The sequence below is a fragment of the Somniosus microcephalus genome, chromosome 3 (genome assembly GCF_052327205.1).
Source record: "Somniosus microcephalus isolate GS21.2 chromosome 3, FLI_Smic_1.0, whole genome shotgun sequence".
Lineage (NCBI taxonomy): Eukaryota > Metazoa > Chordata > Chondrichthyes > Squaliformes > Somniosidae > Somniosus > Somniosus microcephalus.
The window spans coordinates 196570256-196595181 of NC_140989.1; the positions used below are offsets into that span (position 1 = coordinate 196570256).

The following is a 24926-nucleotide window of genomic DNA, read 5'->3' on the forward strand; positions in this document are numbered from 1 at the left end:
TGCCATGCAACAGGGACGCCTGGATCTCTGGCCGTGTAACCGGGGTTCCTGCACCTGTTGCCATGCAACAGGGACACCTGGATCTGTGGCCATGTACGGGGCTCTTGTACCTTAGTCAGTATACCTCTCTGTAATCTGGACTTTTTGATCAACCGGCACCACGCTGGTCCCGTTGGTGCCGGATAAAAAAGAGTTTCCTGTAGATGTGTTATATTTGGATTTTCAAAAGGCCTTCGATTAAAGTATCGTGTAGTAGATATTACTAAGGGCAGAGCATATGGAGTCGGGGGACAAGTAGCAGAATGGACCGCAAGCTGGCTACAAAACAGAAATCCGAGTAGGGTTTAAGGGTAGCTATTCAGACTAGCAAAAGGTGTGAAGTGGTGTTCCATAGGAATCGTTGCTGGGACCACTGTTGTTCACCATTTACAGAAACGACTTGGATTTGGGAATCGAAAGTACAAGACACCAAATTGGGGGCTATAGTTAATACTGTGGAAGACTGCAACAAAATACAAGAAGATATTAAACTTGCAGAATGGGCATGTAATTAGCAATAAATTTCAATATAGATAACTGAGGTGGTGCATTTTGGTAGGAAGAATAAGGAGGCTGCACATGCTGCTTGGATAATAAGAGTCTAAATAGGGTATAGGAGCAAAGAGATCTAGGGGTACAGATACACAAATCATTTTTATTCGTTCATTGGATCTGGGTGTTGCTGGCAAGGCCAGCATTTATTACCCATGCCTAATTGCCCTTGAGAAGGTCGTGGTGAGCTGCCTTCTTGAATCGCTGCAGTCTGTGTGGTGAAGGTACTCCCACAGTGCTGTTAGGGAGGGAGTTCCAGGATTTTCACCCAGCGAAGATGAAGGATCGGTGTTGTGGCGAAAAAATTAATTAAATCCGCACACTAATTTGTAAATGGTAAAATAGCCAAGCAGTTTATTGAAAACACAGAAAACGCAAAATTATTCAACAGTACGATACAAACAGTCCGCCGAGGTACCTAAGGGCTGATCAGGGAGCACAGCTTAGAGTTCCTGCAACTCGTTCCTGGCTGACTCTCCGAACTTGTCTTAAAACCACAATGATTCATACTTTTCGCGTGACATCACATGTTTTCGCGTCACTTGTTCAAGTTATTTCTTGCCACATTCTCCTAACAGTCTAGGTGGCGGTTGAACCGTCAGTTGCCCACCTGGTGACTTCCCTAATCTCCCAACGGCTAGTTTCAGTCAAGCGAGTTGTCTCAGTACGTCTCCTTCTGCTTTTCCTATCTTTGTCCCTTTTTGTGGTTACGTGCTGAGCTGTGTGCAAAGCTTATATGCATTTAGCCTGCTGTTGTCAGGCAAAAATGTCTTGACTACTTAATCTTACCCATAATGCTATGCTGCTACTAAGTATGATTTCTAAAAATCCACTTCAATCAGCAATATATTTCCACGTCAGGATGGTGTGTGACTTGGAGGGGAACTTGGAGGTGGTGGTGGTCCCATGCGCCTGCTGCCCTTGTCCTTCTAGGTGGTAGAGGTCGCGGGTTTGGGAGGTGCTGTCAGAGAAGCCTTCGCGAGTTGCTGCAGTGCATCTTGTAGATGGTACACACTGCAGCCACGGTACGCTGGTGGTGGAGGGAGTGAATGTTTAAGGTGGTGGATGTGGTGCCAATCAAGCGGCTGCTTTGTCCTGGATGGTGTCAAGCTTCTTGAGTGTTGTTGGAGCTGCACTCATCCAGGCAAGTAAAGTATTCCATCGCACTCCTGACTTGTGCCTTGTAGATGGTGGAAAGGCATGAGACACTAGATGCAGAACACCCAGCCTCTGTCCTGCCCTTGTAGCCACAGTATTTATGTGGCTGGTCCAGTTAAGTTTCTGGTCAGTTCAGTTAAGTTTACGCAAATAGCATAGATGCATTTAAGGGGAAGCTAGATAATCACGCGAGGAAGAAAGGATTGAAGGATATGTGGATATGTTTGCTTGGAGAGGGGTGGAAGGAGGCTCGTGTGTAGCATAGACCAGTTAGGTTGAATGGCCTGTTTCTGTGCTGGAGACGCTACATAATTCTACGTAATAATTGATTTTAGCATTCCTGGTTTGATCATCAATATACATAATTAGATTGTAAGAAAGATTTATTTATTTTACTTTGAGATGCGGTCACAGTTGTGATGGTGGTAGTGGCAGTCATTTTGCACATGGCAAGGTCCCACAAACAGCAATTAGATGCAATGATGACCATTTAATATATTTGTGGTGGTGGCTGAGGGAAGATTGTTGGCAAGGGCGCTAGGGGAGCTCCCAGCTCTGAATGAATATTGTCATGGGATCTTTAACATTCACCTGAACCGGCAAGTAGGGCCAGTTTAACATCGCTTGTGAAGGACAGAAGCTCCAGCGATGCAACGTTTCCACACTTGCGCTGGAGTATCAGCCTAGGTGATGTGCTCAAGTTCTGCAATGGGACTTGAACCCACAACCTTCTGGCTCTGGTAAGAGTACTACCAACTGAGCCAAGTTGACAAGAGTCAATTCGTAGGGGAGGGGCAGCAATATGAATGAAGAACAATCTCTTTTGGGCCCTCTGATTTTGAAGCTAGGACTGACAATGCTGCAAATGTCTTTCAGCATTAAATCTCCTTTCCAAGTTTAATGGAAATGCGTTTTCCTCCCACTTATTTTATTAGGCCACTCGCCCAGACATGATACAGATACTATCTGCAGCTTTACACGTAGTACTTCGGAGAGATATGTCCCTCAACCGTAGACTTTACGCGTGGCTTCTTGGTGAGTTAGCCCCATTCAGATATGTATGTACTCAAATCGGCAAAGGCATTAGCTCAGGTACTGTGCTGTGATGTTTTATAGAGCAGATGTAAACTGTATAACGTACACAATTTCTTGTATGCATTTTATGATAATGAGTAAGGATTATAAATGATTTACAATGGAAAACTTCTTAAACTCAATTACTGTAGTGTTTGGTGTGGGTGATCTTGTCTCCACATTAGTTTCTTTCTTCATTCTTTTCAAATTTGTTGCATTCAAGCTGAGAAATCAGGTTGGGATTTTCTAACTTTTTAAAATCCACCTAGTGTACATATTTTTTATAGTTTCAAGATTGAAAACATACATAGTCTGTAAACTGGCAGTGAGATTCAATACTTGGCGTGTAAGTAGATGATATTTTGGTCTGTTAAAGGCCAAGAAATTTGTGCAGAATGTAGATTATCATTGATTAACAAACTTATATGTGACTTCTCTTCTGCTTTCTTTAAATGGATTACCATTTGGTAAGTAAAAAGCTTTGTATATAATATTTGGAAAGATCAGCTAAATGTTGCAGTAGCCATCTAGATACACATTTCAGTTGTGTGCATGTTTAAGTCTGTTTTTCCTTCAATTTATTTAGGAATCGATAACAATGGTGTTGTAGGCCCCAGAAGCACCAGGCACAGCAATCCAGAGGAACATGCAATCTACTATTTTAATACCTTTTCTAAGGATCTTCTGATTCAGGTACACCTATTGTTCCAGTCTCTCTAGATTATAGTCGCGCTCTATAGTTTTCAGTATAAACATTTGTAACAATGGCTAACTTTAACTATTCAAGGTAGATTGGGATCACCCAAATGTTCGTGGTCAAAATGTAGTATTCTTAGACTGCTTCCTTAATCTGCACATTGCATGTCCAATAAGGAATGATGCAGTGCTGCATCTGGTTATGGGTAACCACGCAGAACAAGTTGGCTACCTGAAGGTAAGAGAACACTTAGGAAATAGTAACCAGAATATATAACTCTATTTTCAACATGAACCTTGTTAAAGAAAAAGATCATGGTGTTGAACTGGAAGTTAGCCGATTTCACAGTGGACCAGCAGTGCGAGATATTTAAATCAGAGATACATTCGGTACAGGATTAAAAAAATAATTCCACTGGAAGGCAATGGGCTGCATCAAAGGCTGGGGTTCCATGGATAAATAGAGAGATTAGAGCAAAAATGGCATTTAGTAAAGAGGTATAAGATAAATATATGGGGGTAAATACAGAGACATACTTAAAAATATACAAAAATTATAAATGGGAAATCGAGAGATTAAGAAGGTTAAGAGGGAGGAAAATAGCAAAGCCTTTTATAAGCATACAAAAGAATTAAAAGGTGTTAGCCTTGGCTCAGTGGTAGCACTCTTAGCCGAGAGTCAGAAGGTTCAAACCCCACTCAGCTTGACACTTGGGTGCAGTACTGAGGGAGTGCTGCTGTATTAGTGGTGCCATCTTTCAGATGAGACGTTAACCCAAGTCTGCTTTCTTTGGTGTGTGTAAAAGATTGCACTGCACGATTCAAATAAGAGCGAGAGAGTTCTCCCAGTATCCTGGCCAACATCACTAAAACAGATTATCTGGTCATGTACCTCATTGCTGTTTGTGGGATCTTGCTGTGTGCAAATTAGCTGCCATGTTTCTCTACATTACTACGGCCTAAATAATAACTGAGGTGCGTTTGGAGTTGGTGGATGGGTGCGATATCGGCTTTGAATCCCGAAGAGCTTTCAGCGTGTCGGTCTGTACCATTTTAACGCAGCCACCTAATTATAATGGCACGTCCGGGTTTGGCATTGAATACGTGGCAGTGGGCGTGGTGCAGACTTGCACGATCTTAACTTGAGTATTTAAAGGGCCAATCCAAAGCTGGAATTTGGAGGAGTTGGCAGTTTGAACCAAGAGAGCATGAAATCTCCGAATGGATTCATGACGCTCCAGGGCCTTGCCTCAATTTAATGAAGCATCGCTGGGGTACAGTGAGGAATCGGAGAGAGCAATGGGAGCAATTCTGGGCACTGCACTTTAGGAAGGATGTGAAGGCCTTAGAGGGTGCAGAAAAGATTTACAAGAATGGTTCCAGGGATGAGGGACTTCAGTTACGTGGATAGACTGGAGAAGCTGGGGTTGTTCTCCTTAGAGCAGAGAAGGTTGAGAGGAGATTTGATAGAGGTGTTCAAAATCATAAGGGGTCTAGACAGAGTAGATAGAGAGAAACTGTTCCCATTGGCGGAAGGGTCGAGAACCAGAGGACACAGATTTAAGGTGATTGGCAGAAGGTCCAAAGGTCCAGTTGCTTGTTGATGAACGGGAAGACATGAATTGACAGGGACCCATTGGATGATTGGTTGGTTAGAGGACTGCTTTGTTGCAGTGGGATTTGGAGGGCAGAGCTGGTGGGGAAGAGAATGGCCATTGGATGTGATTGCTACATTGGTCCAGTGGTGGTAACGAACTGAACCTTACAGCTATAAGGGAATCCATATAAGTTCCTCATCCTCAAGCACCTGTCCAACTCTGTTTTAAAATTATTGATGGAATCAGCTTCCACCACCTTTTCAGGTAGAGCGTTCCAGATCCCGACCACTCTCAGCGAAAAGATTTCTCCTCATCTCCCCTCTAGCTCTTTTGCCAATGATTTTGAATCTATTTTCTCTGGTTATTGACCCACTCACCAGAGGGAATAGTTTTTCTCTCTATCAAAACCTCTCATCATCTTGATAACCTCTATTGGGTCACCTCTTCACCTTCTCTGTTCCAAGGAGAACAGTCCTAACTTTTCCAACCTCTCCTCATAACTGAAGCCTCTCATCCCTGGTAACATCCTGGTAAACCTCCTCTGCACCTCTAAGGCCTTTATATCTTTCCTGAAGTGTGGGGCCCAGAATTGTCCAAAATACTCCAGCTGAGGCCTAACCGGTGATTTTATAAAGTTCTAGCATGATCTGCTTTTATATTCTATTCTATTTATAAACCCAGGTAACCAATATGCTTTTGTAACCATATCGACTTGCCCTGCACCTTTTAAAGATCTGTGCATATGGACACCAAGGTCTCTCTGCTCATCTACACTTTTCAAAACCGTGCCATTTAAAGTACACTGTCTTTCCATGTTAGCCCTCCCAAAGTGTTTCATTTCACACTTCTCCACATTGAACTCCATCTGCCATGCTTTTGCCCATTTCACCATCCTGTCTATTATCCTGAAGTCTACAATTATCCCCATCACTATCTACAGGAAACTTTCTGATATCCGGCACTGACGGGACCGAGCTGGTGCCGTACCATCAAAAGTGCCGGACATACCAGCGTTAATGTTGAAACATAAGGAACTGAAAAGCTCCATGTGAATCAACAAACCCTGTTGCTAACAGCTTCAAAACAGTCGGCTGCAGCTGCAAGAGTCTCTAGCTGAAGCTGTTGCTATAGCTACAGACCTTGCAGTGCCTGATTGGTGAAAAAAAAAGCAACGAGAACTAAAAAAGATGTATAGAAAACGGCTCCTGATTTTTGCCGTTAGATCGAGTATTCTGGACATATAACCTCCGGATAAACCAAAGTTTCCTGTACTACTTTGACAAGTTTTGTATCATCTGCAAATGTTATAATGCTGCACCCTACACCCGAGTCTAGGTCGCTTATAAAAATTGAAAAGAGTAATGGACCCAAAACTGACCCTTGGGGAACACCACTGTAAACCACCTCCAGTCTGAAAAACATCCATCCACAAGCACCCTCTGCTTCCTGTCACTGAGCAAATTTTGTATCCATACCACCACTTTCCCCTTAATTCCATGCGCTTCCATCTTTTTAATAAGTCTCCTGTGTGGCACTTTGTCAAATGCCTTCCGAAAGTCCATATATACAACATCTATTCCAGTACCTTGATCAACCTTCTCTGTTACCTCATCAAAGAATTCAATCAGATTAGTCAGACATGATTTACCTTTCACAAATCCATGCTGGCTGTCCTTGATTAACCCATGCCTTTCCAAATGAAAGTTTATTTTGTCCGTGATAATGGTTTCCAATAACTTCCCCACCATCGATGTTAGGCTGACTGGTCTATAGTTTCCTGGTTCATCCCTCTCCCCTTTCTTGAATAGTGGTATAACATTAACAACACTCCAGTCCTCCGGCACTGCTCCTGTATCCACTGAGGATTGAAAGGTTGTGACCAATGCCTCTGCTATTTCTACCTTGGCTTCTTTCAGCACTAAGGATGAAGTCCGCCTGGACCAAGTGATTACCAACTTTCAGTAATGCTAACCTTTTTAGTACATCTTCTCCATCTATTACTATCCTGTCCACAACTTCCCTCTCTTTTAGTGCAACCTTCACATCGCCTGCTTCCTTTGTGAAGACCGATGCAAAATTCTCATTTTAATACATTAGCCATGTCCTCTATGTATATGAAGATTTCCCTTTGGGTCCTTAATAGGCCCAACTTTTTCCCTAGCTAACCTCTTGCATTTTATGTTTAGAAAATGTTTTAGGGTTCAATTTAATGTTGCTTGCTAATCTTTTCTCGTAACCTTTCGTTGCCTCCCATGCTAACTTTTTCAGTTGCCTCCTGTACTTTCCATAATCTTCCTGATTATTAACTGCATCTTGCTCCTGACATTTCTCATAAGTGCATCTTCTTTGTTTTATTTGCTTATGAATTTTAAACACCCAGATGGAAAAAATACCCCATAATTTATGAAGCGCCGGCTTTGTGTTACTTAGTTCAGTAATGGAAAACATCAGACTCCTTTTAAACCTTTTGGTACAGTGCTCACCACTGAAAGGCCTTTGATCACATCGGGTGGTTGGTGCACTTGAATGGGAGTAAATTCAATATTAATCTGTGGAAACATTATTTCAGTGAGCGAGCGGTCAATCTATGGAAGATGCTCCCTGGGGAGACGGTGGAAGTAGTTCGTGTTGATTCATTCAGATGCAGATTAGATAGATTGGATAGAAAACTGGTTGGCAGACAGGAAGCAAAGAGTTGGAATAAACGGGTCTCTTTTTTCGAGTGGAAGGCAGTGACTAGTGGGGTACCACAGGGATCGGTGCTAGGACCCCAGTTATTCACAATATATATTAATGATCTAGACGAGGGAACTAGATGTAATATCTCCAAGTTTGCAGACGACACAAAGCTGGGTGGGCGTGTGCTCTGTGAGGAGGATGCAGGGAAACTCCAGTACGGTTTGGACAGGTTGGGCGATATGACAGATGCAGTATAATGTGGATAAATGTGAGGTTATCCACTTTGGTGACAAAAACAGGAAGGCAGATTATTATCTGATCGGCAATAGATTGGGAAAAGGGGAAGTGCAACGAGACCTGGGTGTCCTTGTGCATCAGTTGCTGAAAGTAAGCATGCAGGTGCAGCAGGTGGTTAAGAAGGCAAATGGTATGCTGGCCTTCATAGTGAGAGGATTCGAGTACAGGAGCAAGTGTGTCTTGCTGCAGTTGTACAGGGCCTTGGTGAGACCACACCTTGAGTATTGTGTGCAGTTTTGGTCGCCTTATCTGAGGAAGGATGTTCTTGCCATGGAGGGAGTGCAGCGAAGATTCACCAGACTGATACCTGGGATGGCAGGAATGACGTATGAAGAGAGATTGGGTCGATTAGGCTTATATTCGCTAGAGTTTAGAAGAATGAGAGGGGATCTCATTGAAACTTATAAAATTCTAACAAGACTAGACAGACTAGATGCAGGAAGGATGTTCCTGATGGCGGGGGAGTCCAGAACCAGGGTTCACAGTCTTAAGGATAAGGGGTAAGCCATTTAGGACAGAGATGAGGAATTTCTTCACCCAGAGAGTGGTGAACCTGTGGAATTCTCTACCACAGAAAGCAGTTGAGGCCAATTCATTAAATATATTCAAGAAGGAGTTAGATATATTTCTTAAGGCTAAGGGGATCAAGGGATATGGGAAGAAAGCAGGGACAGGGTACTGAATTTGGATGATCAGTCATGATCGCATTGAATGGCAGAGCAGGCTCGAGAGGCCGAATGGCCTACTCCTACTCCTATCTTCTATGTTTCTATATTTCAGAAAATCACATTTTGGGATACAGTACATGAGTAATTTGAGACGTGTGATGAGGAATTGGTGACTTTGGACCTATGGTTCCCAGAGGTCTCCACCACTGGGGATTTTCCTCGCCTCGTGTCTGGGTCTGTTGTAGACTCATTGGCAGAGGTTGATTGCTGTGATTATTCAATAACTCTGTTATCATTGTATTATGCGACTATCAGGATGGTAGAAGTAAAAGTAGATGTACCTTGGTCTATTTTGTCCAGCAGTTCCTATGTTCACACGAGAGGCCATAGTTGACTCTTCAGGATTAGTCTACACCATCGCTTGATGCCCAGAGGCTGCAGAGTCACCATTGTGTTCCCCATCTTTGTGTTACATTAACTAAAGGTTCATCTGGCAGAGTGATGGTGGCTTTTATCCCATCAGCCAGGATTGGCTCCAGGTCACACCATCCACAAGCTGTACTGCACCAACTCGTCGAGGCCTCTTCAACAGCACCTCCCAAACCCACGACCTCCAGGACCCAGAAGGATAATGGCAGCAGGTGCATTGGAACAACAACACCTTCAAACTCTCCTCCAAGTCACACACCATCCATACCTGGACATATATTAACCATTCCTTCATTGTCACGGTCAAAATCCTGGAATTCCGTATCCAACAGCACTGTGGGGGCACCTCTGCCACACTGATTGCAGCAGCCCACCACCAACCCCTCCAGGGCAACCAGAGGTAGGCAACAAATGCCGGCCTTGCCAGTGACGCCCACATCCTGAGAGTGAATTTTAAAAACTAGTCTCACTGCCTCCTGGATTAGAGAGAAGGGAAATCAGCCAGGGTCCCTGCTCCTGATCACTGTCCAGCGACCTCTGGGTTCGCGAGAAGGGAAATCAGCCAGGGTTCCTGTCCCTGATTATTGTGCAGTGATCCCTGGATTAGAGAAGGGAAATCAGCCTGTGTTCCTGCTCCTGATCACTGTCCAGTGACCCCTGGGTTAGAGAGAGGGGGGGGGAACCAGCTAGGGTTCCTGCTCCTGATCACTGTCCCAGTGACCCCTGGGTTAGAGAGAGGGGGGGAAACCAGCTAGGGTTCCTGCTCCTGATCACTGTCCAGTGACCCCTGGGTTAGAGAGAAGGGGGGGAAACCAGCTAGGGTTCCTGCTCCTGATCACTGTCCCAGTGACCCCTGGGTTAGAGAGAGGGGGGGGGAAACCAGCTAGGGTTCCTGCTCCTGATCACTGTCCCAGTGACCCCTGGGTTAGAGAGAGGGGGGGGGGGAAACCAGCTAGGGTTCCTACCCCTGATCACTGTCCCAGAGGAGTGGACTAGTCCTCTATCACCCCCCAGCACCCCTTCCCCTTCGCCCGGCACCTTCCCATGCAAGCGTAGGAGTTGCAACACCTGCCCATATATCTCCTCCCTTCCCACTGTCCAGGGCCCCAAACACCCCTTCCAGGTGAAACAGTGATTTACTTGTACTTCTTGCAATCTAGTATACTGTATTCGCTGCTCACGATGTGGTCTCCTCTACATTGGGGAGACCAAACGCAGATTGGGTGACCGCTTTGCGGAACACCTCCGTTCAGCCCGTAAGGGTGACCCCGAGCTTCCGGTCGCCTGTCATTTCAATTCACCGTTCCATTCCCACTCAGACCTCACCGTCTGCGGCCTCTTGCATTGTTCCACGGAAGCTCACCGTAAACTCGAGGAACAGCACCTCATCTTCCGATTAGGCACTTTACAGCCTTCCGGACTCAATATCGAGTTCAACAATTTCAGATCATAACCTCGGCCTCTGTTATATTTTCATATTTTTTATCCATTCTTTTGGTTTGTGCCTTTTCCTTTTTTTTTTCTCTCTCCCACATGGCAGCTGTCTTTCACTCTGCCAGTGCATTTCACACTTCATCTAGTGCCATTGTTTGTTTCTTTACCTGTCCTATTACTATCTCGTCTCATCTTGAATATCTCTTAATGTCTCTTCTTTCATCCCCTCCCCCATTTCCCAGCCCCCAAACTGCCTTTTAATCTGTTTCATTTCCTGCCTTTTTTTCTCAGTTTTGAAGAAGGGTTTCGACCTGAAACGTTGACTCTATTTCTCTCTCCGCGGATGTTGCCTGGCCTGCTTCCAGCGTCTTCTCAGATTATTTGGTTATTTATCGCAAAGCTTGTGAGGCCTTGCTTTGCACAATTTGGCCACTGCGCTTGCCTTCATTACAATGGTGACTACACTAAAGAATATTTAATTAGCTGTGAATCTCTTTGGGACGCTGTGAGGAAATGCACGTTCTTTTTCTTTAATACTTCTTGAGCATTGTCTATTCATGTAAAAAATGTTAAGTCTTTTGGTATTTTTCCATAGTGTGTAATGGTAAAGGTGTTCCTAAAATAGAAGTTTCTACATAGTTTTCAGCAAAATTTCCGATCAGAAAATGTCAGTGATATTTTCTTGGCTGATGCGTTTATTTTTCAGTCGACTGAGGCCTATTTTGAGTAGATTGACTTATTCTGGTTGACTCCCTATGGCAACTTCTGATTTTAGGACTTGCGTTGAATGTCTAACTTCCTATCCAGTGACTGCTACCTGTGACAGCTGGTCATCCTTTTTTCCTGTCATGCATTTTTCAGAAATATGAATCCTGCTCCAACATCAGCAACATGATTTTGGCATGACTGTTTTCAGGAAGGCTATCCTGCTTGCAACATCTAAGCTTAATTCTTTCAAATTCAAAGAGACTTTGAATTTTGGTCCTTACAAAAAGGTACAGCTGGTTTCGGTAGAGAGCAGACTTCGGAACGTCCTAGGAGTGATGCACTGGGCAAGCAATCTTCTACACTAATTGCTGACTCTGGGTTTAAGAGGGAGGGGGGGAATCGTGCATGGAGAAGTGTGTGAGGCTAGCGGTGCAGTTGGTAGGAGATGGCTTTTGAAGATGCATTCACTGACCTTGACCAGTGGTCTGAGGTCATGAAGCTTCTTTGGGCACTGGGGCCAGGTGGTGGGGGCGACACTGCTGGCAGTGACGGCCTCGGTGATGTACTCCCACATCATTCTTTCTGGAGGGTCTCCTGGCCCCTGTGGGTAGAGGAGCTCTCTTGCAGTGTTGACCCCCTGCACAACATTCTGGTGAATCTGTGCTGCCTTCCTTCCAAGGCCAGTATATCCTTGTGATGCCCAGAACTGTACAGTGCTCCAGGTCTGGTCTAACCAGGGCTTTGTATATTTATAGCAAAACTTCCTCCCCGTTATATTTTAGCCATCTCGATCGATATAAAGGCTAACATTCCATTAGCATTTTTGATTTTTTTTTGTACTGTCCTTTACGAGGAGCGATACCAGAAATGCGAGGTTATACCTATTGGGAAAGGATGAGAAGGCTGAGTGGTGTCCTAATAGAAATCTTTAAAATTATGGAATGTTTTGATAGAGTAGACACCGAGATATTGGCCTGGAATTTGTGTTCCTGATGACTGCGAACTGGCAGCGTTCACCGTCATTCTGCCTTTGAAACTGACCACAACTTCGGGATGTAGCGCACGCGCAGCCGAACGCGGGAATCCTGAAGTTGTGGTCTGTCATTCACTGCTCCAACACTGGCTGCGTTCTGGGACACCCCCAACCCCACCGAGCCAGCAATCAGTGAAAACTCTCAAATCATGGAAACGGACAAAAACGTGGTTCTTCTGCAGTAATTACGCTGTTAAATACCCCGTTAAAAGTTAGACCCAAAGAGATTAGGTGTAGCTGGGGTTTTAACAGCGTATTGACTGATAAAACAGAGGTGATGGCCCTAAAAAAATTTTTAATTTTAACTTTGTGCAGTGTCAAATTTATCCATTTTAATAAATATTTAAATTTTTTAGAAACCTTTTTCTAAAAGTTTGTCCATCTTTATTTCAGGTTTGCCTTTTCCCCATGTGAGAGCCCCAATCTTTCTTTTACTCTCTCTAACATTTTAAAAAGTTACATTTTAAGAGCTTACCCACCTCCTGGTTTGCTGTCTGCATTTTGATTGGCTGCTTAGACAGCTTGTTGACGTCACAGCAGCTCGCACTATGGGAGTCCCACTGTACTACGCTGAATTGAATTACATGTTGGAAAACCCGAACTTCTCTACACCGAGATGGCGAGATCTTTGTGCGAAGCTTACTTCGGGGCCAGCAACCAGCACCTTTGCTGCACTGCTGGCCACAAATTCCGGGCCAGTGTTTCCACTTGCAGGGAAGAGCAAAACTAGAGGCCATCACTATAAGATAGTCACCAAGAAATCAAATCGGGAATTCAGAAGAAACTGCTTTACCAGAGAGTGGTGAGAATGTGGAACTCGCAACCACAGGGAGTGGTTGAGGCGAATAGTATCGATGCATTTAAGGGGTGGCTGGATAAGCATTTAAGGGAGAAAGGAGTAGAGGGCTATGCTGATAGTTACAACAACAACAACAACCTGTATATATAGCGCCTTTAACGTAGTAAAACATCCCAAGGCGCTGCACGGGAGTATTTTGAGACAAAAGACACTGAGCCACATAAGGATAAATTAGGGCAGCTGACCAAAAGCTTGGTCAAAGAGGTAGGTTTTAAAGAGCATCTTAAAGGAGGAAAGAGAGGTAGCGAGGCAGAGGTGTTTAGGGAGGGAATCCCAGAGCTTAGGGCCTAGGCAATAGAAGGCACAGCCAACAATGTTGGAGCGATTATAATCAGGAATGCTCAAGAGAGCAGAATTAGAGGAGCGCAGATATCTCTGGGGTGGGGGGGGGGGGCGCGGTGTTGGGCTGGAGGCGATTACTGAGATAGGAAGGGGCGAGGCCATGGAGGGAATTGAAAACAAGGATGAGAATTTTGAAATCGAGGCGCTGCTTAACCGGGAGCCAGTGTAGGTCAGCGAGCACGGGTGATGGGCGAATGGGACTTGGTGCGAGTTAGGACACGGGCAGCCGAATTTTGGATGACCTCAAGTCTACGTAAGGTGGAATGTGGGAGGCCAGCCAGGAGTGACTTGGAATAGTCAAGTCTAGAGGTAATAAAGGCATGGATGAGGGTTTCAGCAGCAGATGAGCTGAGGCGGGGCGGAGACGGGCAATGTTACGGAGGTGGAAATAGGCGGTCTTTGTTATGCTGCAGATATGTGGTCGGAAGCTCATTTCAGGGTCAAATATGACACCAAGGTTGCGCATAGTGTAGTTCAGCCTCACAGATGTTGGGGAGAGGGATGGAATCAGTGGCTAGGGAATGGAGTTTGTGGCTTTGGTTTTCCCAATATTTACGTAATAGGAGAAAATTTCTGCTCATCCAGAACTGTGTGTCGGACAAGCAGTCTGACAATTTAGAGACCGTGGCGGGGTCGAGAGAAGTGGTGGTGAGGTAGAGCTGGGTGTTGTCAGCGTACATGTGGAAACTGATGCTGTGTTTTCGGATGATGCCGCCAAGGGGCAGCATGTAGATGAGAAATGGGAGGGGGCCAAGGATAAACCCTCGGGGGACAGCAGAGGTAACAATGCGGGAGTGGGAAGAGAAGCCGTTACAGGTGAGAACAGACGGGAGGAGGCTCGAGTGGAGCATAAACACCGGCACGAAGTGGTTGGCCGAATGGCCTTTTTCTGTGCCGTATATCCTATGTAATTATAAGACCACTACATTTTAGTGATCGATGTACATGGACCCCCAAACCTTTTTGGACCTCTACTGTTCCTAGCTTTTTGCCATTTAAACTCCTTAATTATATCACTTCTTAGTCTTCTATACTCAAGGGAATACAAGCCTAGTCTATGCAAACCTTCCTTATAATTTAACCCTTTTAGCCCTGGTATAATTCTGGTGAATCATAGAATCATGGAAATATACGTGAGTGGCATTAACTGTATAAAAAAAGAGACTCCTCATCTTTTCTCCGACTGTTCCTGACTCAAAGGCTGTAATTTTAACCCACAAAAAATGGGTGGGTTGTGGTCAAGTGGGAAGTTAGTGTTAAAAATCTGAATCCCGACCAGAATTTGTCTCTGACCCACTACCTTCCGGTTTTAACAGAGGCGAGCAGCCAACTCGCTCCAAGGAGGTGGGTCGTCCATTTAAATATTATAATGAGGCTGGCGTGACTCAAATTAAAAAATGTTGGTTAAATCGAACAGCGATTGGTCAGGTTTTGCAGGTCTCGTGAAACCCGCCAGCTAATGGAAGGCATGGACCAGGAGGTAAGTGCCTTTACACTTCTTCCCCTGGATCCAGCGTCCCAGCCAAGCCCACTCCCCACAGTCGGTGACCACCACCCCTCAAGAGGCCTCTGATTTTTGCAGGGCCTGCAGCAAAGCCGATCTCTCGGCTTTCACGACTGCTTCCGAGCCCCCACCCCCGCTTCCAACCCGACAAAGTATTAAAATTCAGGCCAAACTTGCTGCAGACTAACTTGCTCCTTCTGCTCACCAGGAGAGAGGAAGCCAGAAGTTTAAACTTTGCCTCCTCCCTCAGCTCTCTGTGTCACGGACTGCCTTGCCAAACTACCACCTGGAATGAGAAGCCCCCCATCCCCCGCCTGCTCAGTGTGGGAGCCGTGGCAATTACATTGTCTGCTGGCACCTGAACGCACCCTACCGTACTGCGCTAATGATTGCCTCGAGACTGAGGTGGATAACAGTTTTAGTGGCTACCCATTTCCCCTCAGGAGAACACAAATTTCTAAGCGTCCATTATTTCAGCATCTCTGGGCTTTTTGAAAGCAAGTTAGGAAAGTGCACTGGAATTTGGAACTAACACTTTGTAAACTGAATCTAACTTCATATCAACATCATAATATAAAGTAAACTGAAATCCCTTTCAAGCCAAATAGGTAAAAGTCTATGGTACTTCAGCTCCAGAATTCTTACACTTACTGAGTCCAGAATTGACAACTGAAGCTAAATCTTTTACCAGTGCACAACTATTATTGTGTTCCTTTGGCACATACATAGAAAACATAGATGATAGGAGCAGGAGTAGGCCATTCGGTCCCTCAAGCCTGTTCTGCCATTTAATGAGATCATGGCTGATCATCCAAATTCAGTACCCTGTCCCTGCTTTCTCCCCATATCCCTTGATCCCTTTAGCCTTAAGAAATATATCTAACTCCTCCTTGAATATATTTAATGAATTGGCCTCAACTGCCTTCTGTGGTAGAGAATTCCACAGGTTCACCACTCTCTGGGTGAAGAAATTCCTCCTCATCTCAGTCCTAAATGGCTTACCCCTTATCCTTAGACTGTGACCCCTGGTTATGGACTCCCCCGACCATCGGGAACATCCTTCCTGCATCTAGTCTGTCTAGTCCTGTTAAAATTTTATAAGTTTCAATGAAATCCCCTCTCATTCTTCTAAACTCCAACGAATTTAAGCCCAATCTCTCCTCGTATGTCATTCCTGCCATCCCAGGTATCAGTCTGGTGAATCTTCGCTGCACTCCCTCCAGGGCAAGAACATCCTTCTTCAGATAAGGTGGCAAGAACATCCTTCTTCAGATAAGGTGACCAAAACTGCACACGATACTCAAGGTGTGGTCTCACCAAGGCCCTGTACAACTGCAGCAAGACATCCTTGTTCCTGTACTCGAACCCTCTCGCTACGAAGGCCAACATACCATTTGCCTTCTTAACCGCCTGCTGCGCCTGCATGCATATCTTCAGCGACTGGTGCACAAGGACACCCAGGTCCCGTTGCACATCCCCTTTTCCCAATCTATTGCCGTTCAGAAGATAATCTGTCTTCCTGTTTTTGCCACCAAAGTGGATGACCTCGCCTTTATCCACATTAGGCAGATGCATGGCAAATGCAGTATAATCACCCAACCTGTCCAAATCATACTGGAGTTTCTCTGCGTCCTCCTCACAGCACACACGCCCACCCAGCTTTGTGTCGTCTGCAAACTTGGAGATATTACATCTAGTTCCCTCATCTAGATCAGTACCTTACCCCCAATCCTGTGTGCTTTAACTTTGCATGCTAATCTTTGATGTGGGACCTTATTGAAAGCCTTCTGAAAGTCCAAATACACCACATCCACTGGTTCTCCCTTATCTATTCTACCAGTTACATCCTCAAAGAATTCCAGCAGATTAGTCAAGCTTGATTTACCTTTTGTAAATCCATGTTGACTTTGTCTGATCCTGTCACTGTTTTCCAAGTGCTCTGTCATTACATCTTTTATAATGGACTCTAGCATTTTCCCCACTACCGATGTCAGACTTACCGGTCTATAATTCCCCGTTTTCTCTCTACCACCTTTTTTAAATAGTGGGGTTACATTAGCTATCCTCCAATCCGTGGGAATTTTTCCAGAGTCTATAGAATTTTGGAAGATGACCAGCAATGCATCTACTATTTCTAGGGCCACTTCCTTAAGTACCCTACGATGTAGATTATCAGGCCCTGTGGATTTATCGGCCTTCAATCCCGTCAATTTCCCCAACACCATTTCCCTACAAATACTGATTTCATTTAATTCCTCCCTCTCATTAGACCCTATGTTCCCTGACATCTCTGGGAGGTTATGTATCCTCCTTTGTGAAGACAGAACCAAAGCATGTATTTAATTGGCCTGCCATTTCTTTGTTCCCCATGATAAATTCCCCTGATTCTGACTGCAAGGGACCTACGCTTGACTTCACCAATCTTTTTCTCTTCATTTATAGGAACTATCCAATTCAGTTATATCCAGCACAGTATCGATCAAGTTGCTTACTGTGAGCAGAGCTGACACTAACGCACAGAATAGGAAGCGGTTTTGACTTTCCCACAAGTATATATCTCACATTCCAAGTTATTGATTGGGAGAGCATCCGGTCAGTCATTGGTGTGATGGATGCAGGCTGCGTCCAGCATTGTGTTGTAACATTTCTAAGTTGTATCTTTTCATATGAAATGGTCGCTAGGTCAGGGCATTGGAATTTTAAAATGTTTTTGATCGGATTTCTTTTATCATTGTCTTGATCGCATGTGGGTGGTGTAAGTACAAGAGTGTGACTACTGCAGGCGCGATCTAATTGGCTGTGATGCTACAGGAGATGTTGGGTTAGCCAAAATTCCAATGGGCTTTGTTCAGGTCTGAACTGTTAAACAACTCTTCAGACAACTTTCCATCCATCTTGAGTCAGGTAAATAATTAATGGCAGGGCTATTGAGAGAGTGGATTTTCTTCAAACTTGCTTATTGTGACTGGCCTATGTTGACTCTGAGGTGCAAGAAGCTGCCTGGAGAGAGATTTTACAGCAGCCTTTCGCCATATCTTGCGTTCACTTAATTGAACCAGAGTTATGCCACAGGGCTGAGGTGGAGCTTGGTGGAACTTGGGTGCCTGTGTTGCATTTAAATTAAATGAAGCACTTGAATTTCAATTTTATTTATAAAAAAAAGTACTTCATTACTCCTATTTTGCTGATTCATCTTCCATATAAATTTGTCTTACAAACACGATTTGTAGTTTAGTTTGAAATATATGAACTGTCAGCATGGTGGGCTTTGCTCCTGCCTGAGTGATCCAGACACAAGATTTCTAAGGTTTGAATTATAGAAGGTCTGCCCATGGAAACGGCACGGTGAGCATGATTAAAGTGTTTTGGGAGAAGCCTGAATTGTAACAGCTAGTTACAAACAGGCCAACTAGGGCTGGACAATAAATATTACTGTGCCTGTGTCACCCACATCCCAAGAATAAATTTTAAAAATCAATTTTGGTTTATATTAAACTGTTAATGTGCAGAATAACAGTTAGCCTGTTGAGTTAATATGATTCAAGAACCACGAGGATCTCCCTAATTATTCATGAAAATGTAATAAATGTTTTGGCTGTTGAAACCTAATTTGTTTTCCCTTCTTGAGCATCGTGCTGGAACCAGTGGGTCTGGGAGTCAGTCCTCCATGCATGTGTACCAACATTTAAATACTTTTTACAAAAAAGAGAACCAGGCTGTGGCAACTGGTTTGCCCAGAAGTGAATGTGGAAGTTTACATTTTGAAATCGGGACAGTGATTTGCTTGATGGAGATGATTCGCATCTGTTCCTTTAGCTACTTTGTTTAACCTGTTACCGTTAACTGCCTAATTTGTAGCGCTTTATAGGAAATCTTCACTCTGTTTTTCCCGAGTGAACCAATTAATTTTGTTCTCTTTTCTTCCTTTCTACCCCCTCCTCCCCACCCCTCCTCTCAGGCCATGGTAGGAATCTTGCAAGGGAAAGGATGTGGAGAAGATGAAAGGACACCATTGCAAGATCTGAAACCTTTTCGCATTCTCATTAGTCTTCTGGACAAGCCAGAACTAGGTACTGTATTATGGACAGAAATACCATCCAGCAATCGGGAGGGAGCAACAGATTGGGGGTGGGTGGGGAGGGGGAGAGAGCGGCCGTGATCGGCGGAGTGGAGGCCAGAGGATTCCTTGTGGGGCTTGGAGTACTCCTGCTCCTCCTGGCCCACAAGGAGTGCTGTAAAAGGCACTTGCCTTCTTGAGCTGGAAGCTCCTGCCTCCCTTTCTCTGCCAGGTTTTCCGAGCTCTGGGAATCCCGTGTGGCAACTATGAAAGTTAAATCGGGTTCCCAATTGCACTTTGGGAGCCTGATTTACTCAAGCTAATGAAGTGCCCTGCCTCTCGACTCGCACGACACAAAACAATGGCAACGGGTGCATAAACACCAGTTTGGAGACATGTTCCCCCTTTTAAAATTCCTGCCCCTCTCTTTCCCCCCCCCCCCCCCCCTGCTGTTAGTGGGGGGGGGGGGTGAATGTGGATTAATATCGAGGCCATTGTTTCTGTGTCTTGTTTTGGGTAAAGTTTTAATTTGAACAACTAGAATCATAGAAACTTACAGCCCGCCAGGCCTGTGCTGGCTCATGGAAAGAGCAGTCGTGCTCAGTCCCACATCCCTGCTTTTTGTCCGTAACCCTGCAAGTTCCTCATCCTCGGGCACCTGTCCAACTCCCTTTTAAAATTATTGATGGAATCAGCTTCCACCACCTTTTCAGGTAGAGTGTGCAAGATCCCGACAACACTGAGTGGGGGAAAAAAAATCCTCCTTATCTCTGCTCTAGATCTTTTGCCAGTGATTTTGAATCTGTTTTCTCTGATTATTGACCCACTCACCAGAGGGAGTAGTTTTTCTCTCTCTACTCTATCAAAACCTCTCATCATCTTGATAACCTCTATTAGATCACCTCTTAACCTTCTCTGTTCCAAGGAGAACAGTCCTAACTTTTTTTGTCCTAACTGATTTGTTTCTAATCCGGTTCCGAGAAGGCGGCTGTGCATTTCTTACACAATAATGCAGCAGTTGTTGATTAATAGTGGCTGATCGACCAAAAACTGTGGAATCTCTCAACTTTAAAAAGCAGTTTGTGTGTGGTGTTTTTCAATTCTGTAACATAAGCTCATATTTTAGAAGTTGTTGAAACAATTAAATATGTTGCTGTCAGTTTGCAGCACACTTGTGCAAGGTATGCTGTGCACTAGCTTTGTTCCTCTGCACCATCTACCTCACAACTGAAGCATCCGACTTCTGCCCTGCACGAGATGAGCAATATTTTTTTCTACCTCTGCTCTACTCTTTACAAGTGAGCTCTGATCCCAAGCTGCGACTAATACTGATTTGTAACCAGTTATTGGACGATGTGCAAGAATGGCCTGAAGTGGTTTGCCTCCTGTCTTTTGGTCCCCCTCTCTGTTTAGCAAACTGCTTTGTCAGCTTAATGCTTGCTTAGCAACACAACCAAGATCAGGAACTCCATACAAGTGACTCATAGTTGCAACCCCACATCCCACTATATGGTGATTCAGTGTGTAGATGTAATGTTGTGTTGCACTGCATTGTTTAGGAGCATGTCATGCTGCTTCTTTCTACTGATTCCACAGTCCCTGCTATTTTGCAACTGCAATAGTGCAGTAAACTATTGGTTCAAGTGAAGTTGTCTCCTACTATGTACTTTTCATATTTGGCTAAGAGAATTGAGTTGATCCTGTCATTCTAGGGCCAGCAATCTTGGAAGATGTTCTTATAGAAGTTTTCAGAACATTGCATTCACAGTGCAAAGCTGAATTGAATCTCAAACCGCAACCTTCCTACAGCAAAGACCGCACTCAGTTAAGCAGGTATATTGGCTTATTTGGATTGTTTACAACCTAAAGGAAGGGAGCTGTAATTATTTCTAATCTGCAGTATCTTTCACCTCTATACTAAACTTGTACTGTGCAGCATAAGGTGTAATTTTTTGCCTGTTGGAGATGACAATTTGATGTGCATAGTTGTACACCTTCAGAAATGTTTGGTACTATTGAATACAACAAAGTAATTACACCTACTGTCTTGTAGCTTGCATGTTTTTCAAGTGTGACAGTATACAGAATAATCATGGCCATTCACATCTAGTCTCACCTGACTTGATCTAGCCAAGTGGAACAACTAGGTGCTGACTGGCAGCTAGCTAAACTAGCGGCATTTTATCTTAAAGTGTTGGTATCTACAACACCGTTTCTCCTTGTCTGTTGAGCAGCCTCAGCATTTAAAATTACTGTTCAAACTGAGTTTTCTTGTGTCAAATTAGAGTTTATAATTACACTATATCTCCAAGCATATTAAAACTGCCACTGAACCCAGTGCTTGTTAAAAAAGATTCGAAAGTGTGCTAAACTCACCGGCACAGTAAACAGTCTAGGAGATACATTATTGTAATTTTAAAAGGAATATCTTAATTCTAAGGCTATATTCACTGTACTTGCCGTTTTACAGTTTGTAAATACCTGGACCTCAGGTGGAATATCTAAAATGTATACCATCTCTCGCTAAGTGAAGCATTCTGTTGCATGTTGATGATCGGCCTGTTGGAGGAGGCGCTACAGAAACAATGTGCATTCATATAGCGCATTAATTTAAAACCTCCCAAGGCACTTCACAGGAGTGTTATCAAACAACATTTGACACCAAGCCACATGAGAGAATAGGATAGGTGACCAAAAGCTTGATCAAAGTGGTAGGTTTTAAGGAGCGTCTTAAAGGAGGAGAGAGAGGCAGAGGGGTTTATAGAAGAAATTTCAGAGCTTGGGGCCAAGGCAGCTGAAGGCATGGCCACCAGTGGTGGAGCGATTAAAATCAGGGATGCGCATGAGGCCAGATTTGAAGAGCGCAGAGATCGGAGGATTGTAGGGCTGGAGGAGGTTATGGAGAGAGGGGTGGGGTGGGGGGGTGGTGTAGGGGTGAGGCCATGCAGGGATTTGAAAACGAGGATGAGATTTTTAAATTTGAGGCATTGTCAGACCGGGAGCCAATGTAGGTCAGCGAGCGCAGAGGTGATGGGTGAATGGGACTTGATGCGAGTTAGGACACGGGCAGCAGTGTGTGCCCTAACCCATACAGTAGGCTAGGGCCTAAATGCAGTGTTCCTTCAGCTCTAATATCTGGATTCCAATCCAACTCCGACTTCATCCTGTCTGGTATCTTCACTGTTGAACACAAGCTGTGGAATAATATTTTAACTGATATTAAGTACATGTTTTGGTTAGTGTGCAGTATGAGTTATAACAAGTTGGGAATAAAATAATATTGGGTGACTAAGTATGTTCAAAATAATAAAATATATGAAATATTTACATTTTATCAATATGACCTTTTTCAACCTAGGCACAACATTGATTATTTTCTTTGTTGCAGTAAAATGAGAGAGAATAAGAAGACTTCCGAGCTAATTAAAACTGCAAACCTTCTGTTTAATTCCTTTGAACCGTATTACATGTGGGATTATATAGCTCGTTGGTTTGAAGAATGTTGTCGGTAAGTGGCACTGCTTTGTATTAATCACATTGCAGTAATCTTGCAACATAGACCATAGTTAGTTTTTTGCCATTGCACTGTTTTTAAGACTTGAGGACAAATTCTGAGAGAATGTAAAGTTTTTGTTAATGGTCTCTGCTAAATGGTTATATAAGTATGTCATTTGATATATTTTTCAAATATTGCTTGGGTGGGGAAGTAATTGGATCCCTCAGCATATTTTTAAAATGCAAAAATGATTTAGTAACAACTGATATGAGCCAGTCTGTTGGAGGGTATTTGGCTCTTGGGACAGTATTTGTTGGGTTCGAGCCACCAAATGTGAAATGAAGCCTTATTAAATAATCTTTACATACAGTTCCCAATAAAGGTTCTTTTCAAAACCTGACTCTGGTATTTTCACATGCATACCAGAATAAAAGGAAAAAGAAAACAAGCTAGAAATTACCTTTTTGTATTTTGTTGAACGAAAGCAAAATTCTGACTTTTTGAAAATCGAATTATTTTATGAAGTTCAGTAAATTTACACACTTTCTTGGGGTATGACCTATTGCAGGCTGCATTGTACTGGCAATTATGTACGGTGAGGGTTTTGCCAGTTCAGTACCTTTCATTATTAGTTAATTGACCAGAAAAGGGCACTTTCAATAATAAAGGGGTTCTTGGGTCAAGCAAGGCTTCATATTTGGAAGAAACGACTATTCGTATCTTTTTATTTAGCAGTTTGTACCTGTGTATACTGATAGTTTGAGAAAAATCAAGTCTGCGTTCATACAGACAACAGATATTATATCTTTTCCTTTTCTCATTAGGAGAACACTGAGTGCCAGATTACAGGCCTCCTCTCGTGGCAAGGAAATGTCCGAGTACACTCTGGCTGAATTCTGTCTCTTGGTAGACTTCCTGTTGGACATCGTGTCTTTGGTAAGGATTTCACCTAATCGGTTTCTCTAATTGGTTGTTAGCACCTGAGCAAAAAAGATGATAAAGATTACAAACAGAGCTGTACATTTCAGACTAATGATTTGAAGGAAAGGCCACTGTCTGGGTTTTTCATTGAGTATTATTCCTTGAAGTTTTAATAACCTCAACGTGGTTAATTCTACCCAAGGTTCTGTATTCTGACCTTCGTGCCTAAATATGTTGGACTTTCCGAAATAAAGTGTTTATAAATGGAGGATGAAAAGGAACAGAAATTTAAGGAAAATATACAGGAGTCATGATCTCTCTCAAAATGCTAAATTCAGGCTTCAGTAAATTCTAAACAGTAGGTGCAAGGTTTTAAATGGCACTTTTGGTAGCTCATGGAGTGAGCATTTCTGCAAAACTGCTCCAGAATGGGTGACGCTTGATGCAACAAATGGATACAATCTGTAGGGTTGCAATGGGAGGGGCAACGAATGGATAAAATATGGGAGGGAGAAGGTGGGATATATTTTTGATATCTTGCAAAATATTCAGTTTTGATGTGACTTGATAAAAAAACATGCTGCTGTTCTATAAACAGCAACATAGCAAAACTTGGCAACAACAATGTGTTGAATGGCAAAGAATGGTGAGATGGAAGATAACCTAAACCACAAAGCTACAATGCAACCGTACTATTTTCATAGCATCATTTCAGCCCTTGATTTAGATTGCTCTTCTCCTAGCAGTGTAGTATTTTGATAGTCTCCTAATTGTACAATACTGCTGTCAAGAAATAGCGTAGTGCCATTTTATTGAGTTGCATGTGATCCTCCGAATGCCATACAGCAGTGGTCATTTGTACATTACGTTGTGGCAGTCTGAGAAAATATCAACCAAGTATTAATGGGAAAGATGACTATTTTCTGGCTGATTATTTAAAGAATTTTTTTTGTAAGCATGCAGGTGCAGCAGGCGGTTAAGAAGGCAAATGGTATGTTGGCCTTCGTAGCGAGAGGGTTTGAGTACAGGAACAAGGATGTCTTGCTCCAGTTGTACAGGGCTTTGGTGAGACCACATCTTGAGTATTGTGTGCAGTTTTGGTTGCCTTATCTGAGGAAGGATGTTCTTGCCATGGAAGGAGTTCAGCGAAGATTCACCAGGCTGATACCTGGGATGGCAGGAATGACGTATGAGGAGCGATTGGGTCGATTGGGCTTGCACTCGCTGGAGTTTAGAAGAATGAGAGGAGATCTCATTGAAACTTATAAAATTCTGACAGGAGTGGACAGACTAGATGCAGGAAGGATGTTTCCAATGGTCGGGGAGTCCAGAACCAGGGGGTCACAGTCCAAGGATAAGGGGTAGGCCATTTAGGACAGAAA

General features: G+C 43.7%; 1 protein-coding gene across 10 annotated transcripts in view; it reads left to right on the plus strand.

The window, feature by feature from the left end:
• Window positions 1–24926, plus strand: part of dop1a (DOP1 leucine zipper like protein A) — a 254369-nt gene that overhangs the window by 93948 nt on the left and 135495 nt on the right. For 9 of the 10 annotated variants that reach the window (XM_085982096.1, XM_085982093.1, XM_085982095.1 and 6 more), the window contains 6 exons: window positions 2685–2784; window positions 3410–3516; window positions 19029–19140; window positions 20840–20960; window positions 22516–22635; window positions 23448–23559. In XM_085982096.1, coding sequence (XP_085838222.1) covers window positions 2685–2784; window positions 3410–3516; window positions 19029–19140; window positions 20840–20960; window positions 22516–22635; window positions 23448–23559 — 672 coding nt within the window. The remainder of the gene's footprint in view (window positions 1–2684; window positions 2785–3409; window positions 3517–19028; window positions 19141–20839; window positions 20961–22515; window positions 22636–23447; window positions 23560–24926) is intronic. The other variant, XM_085982089.1, reaches the window with a different exon arrangement.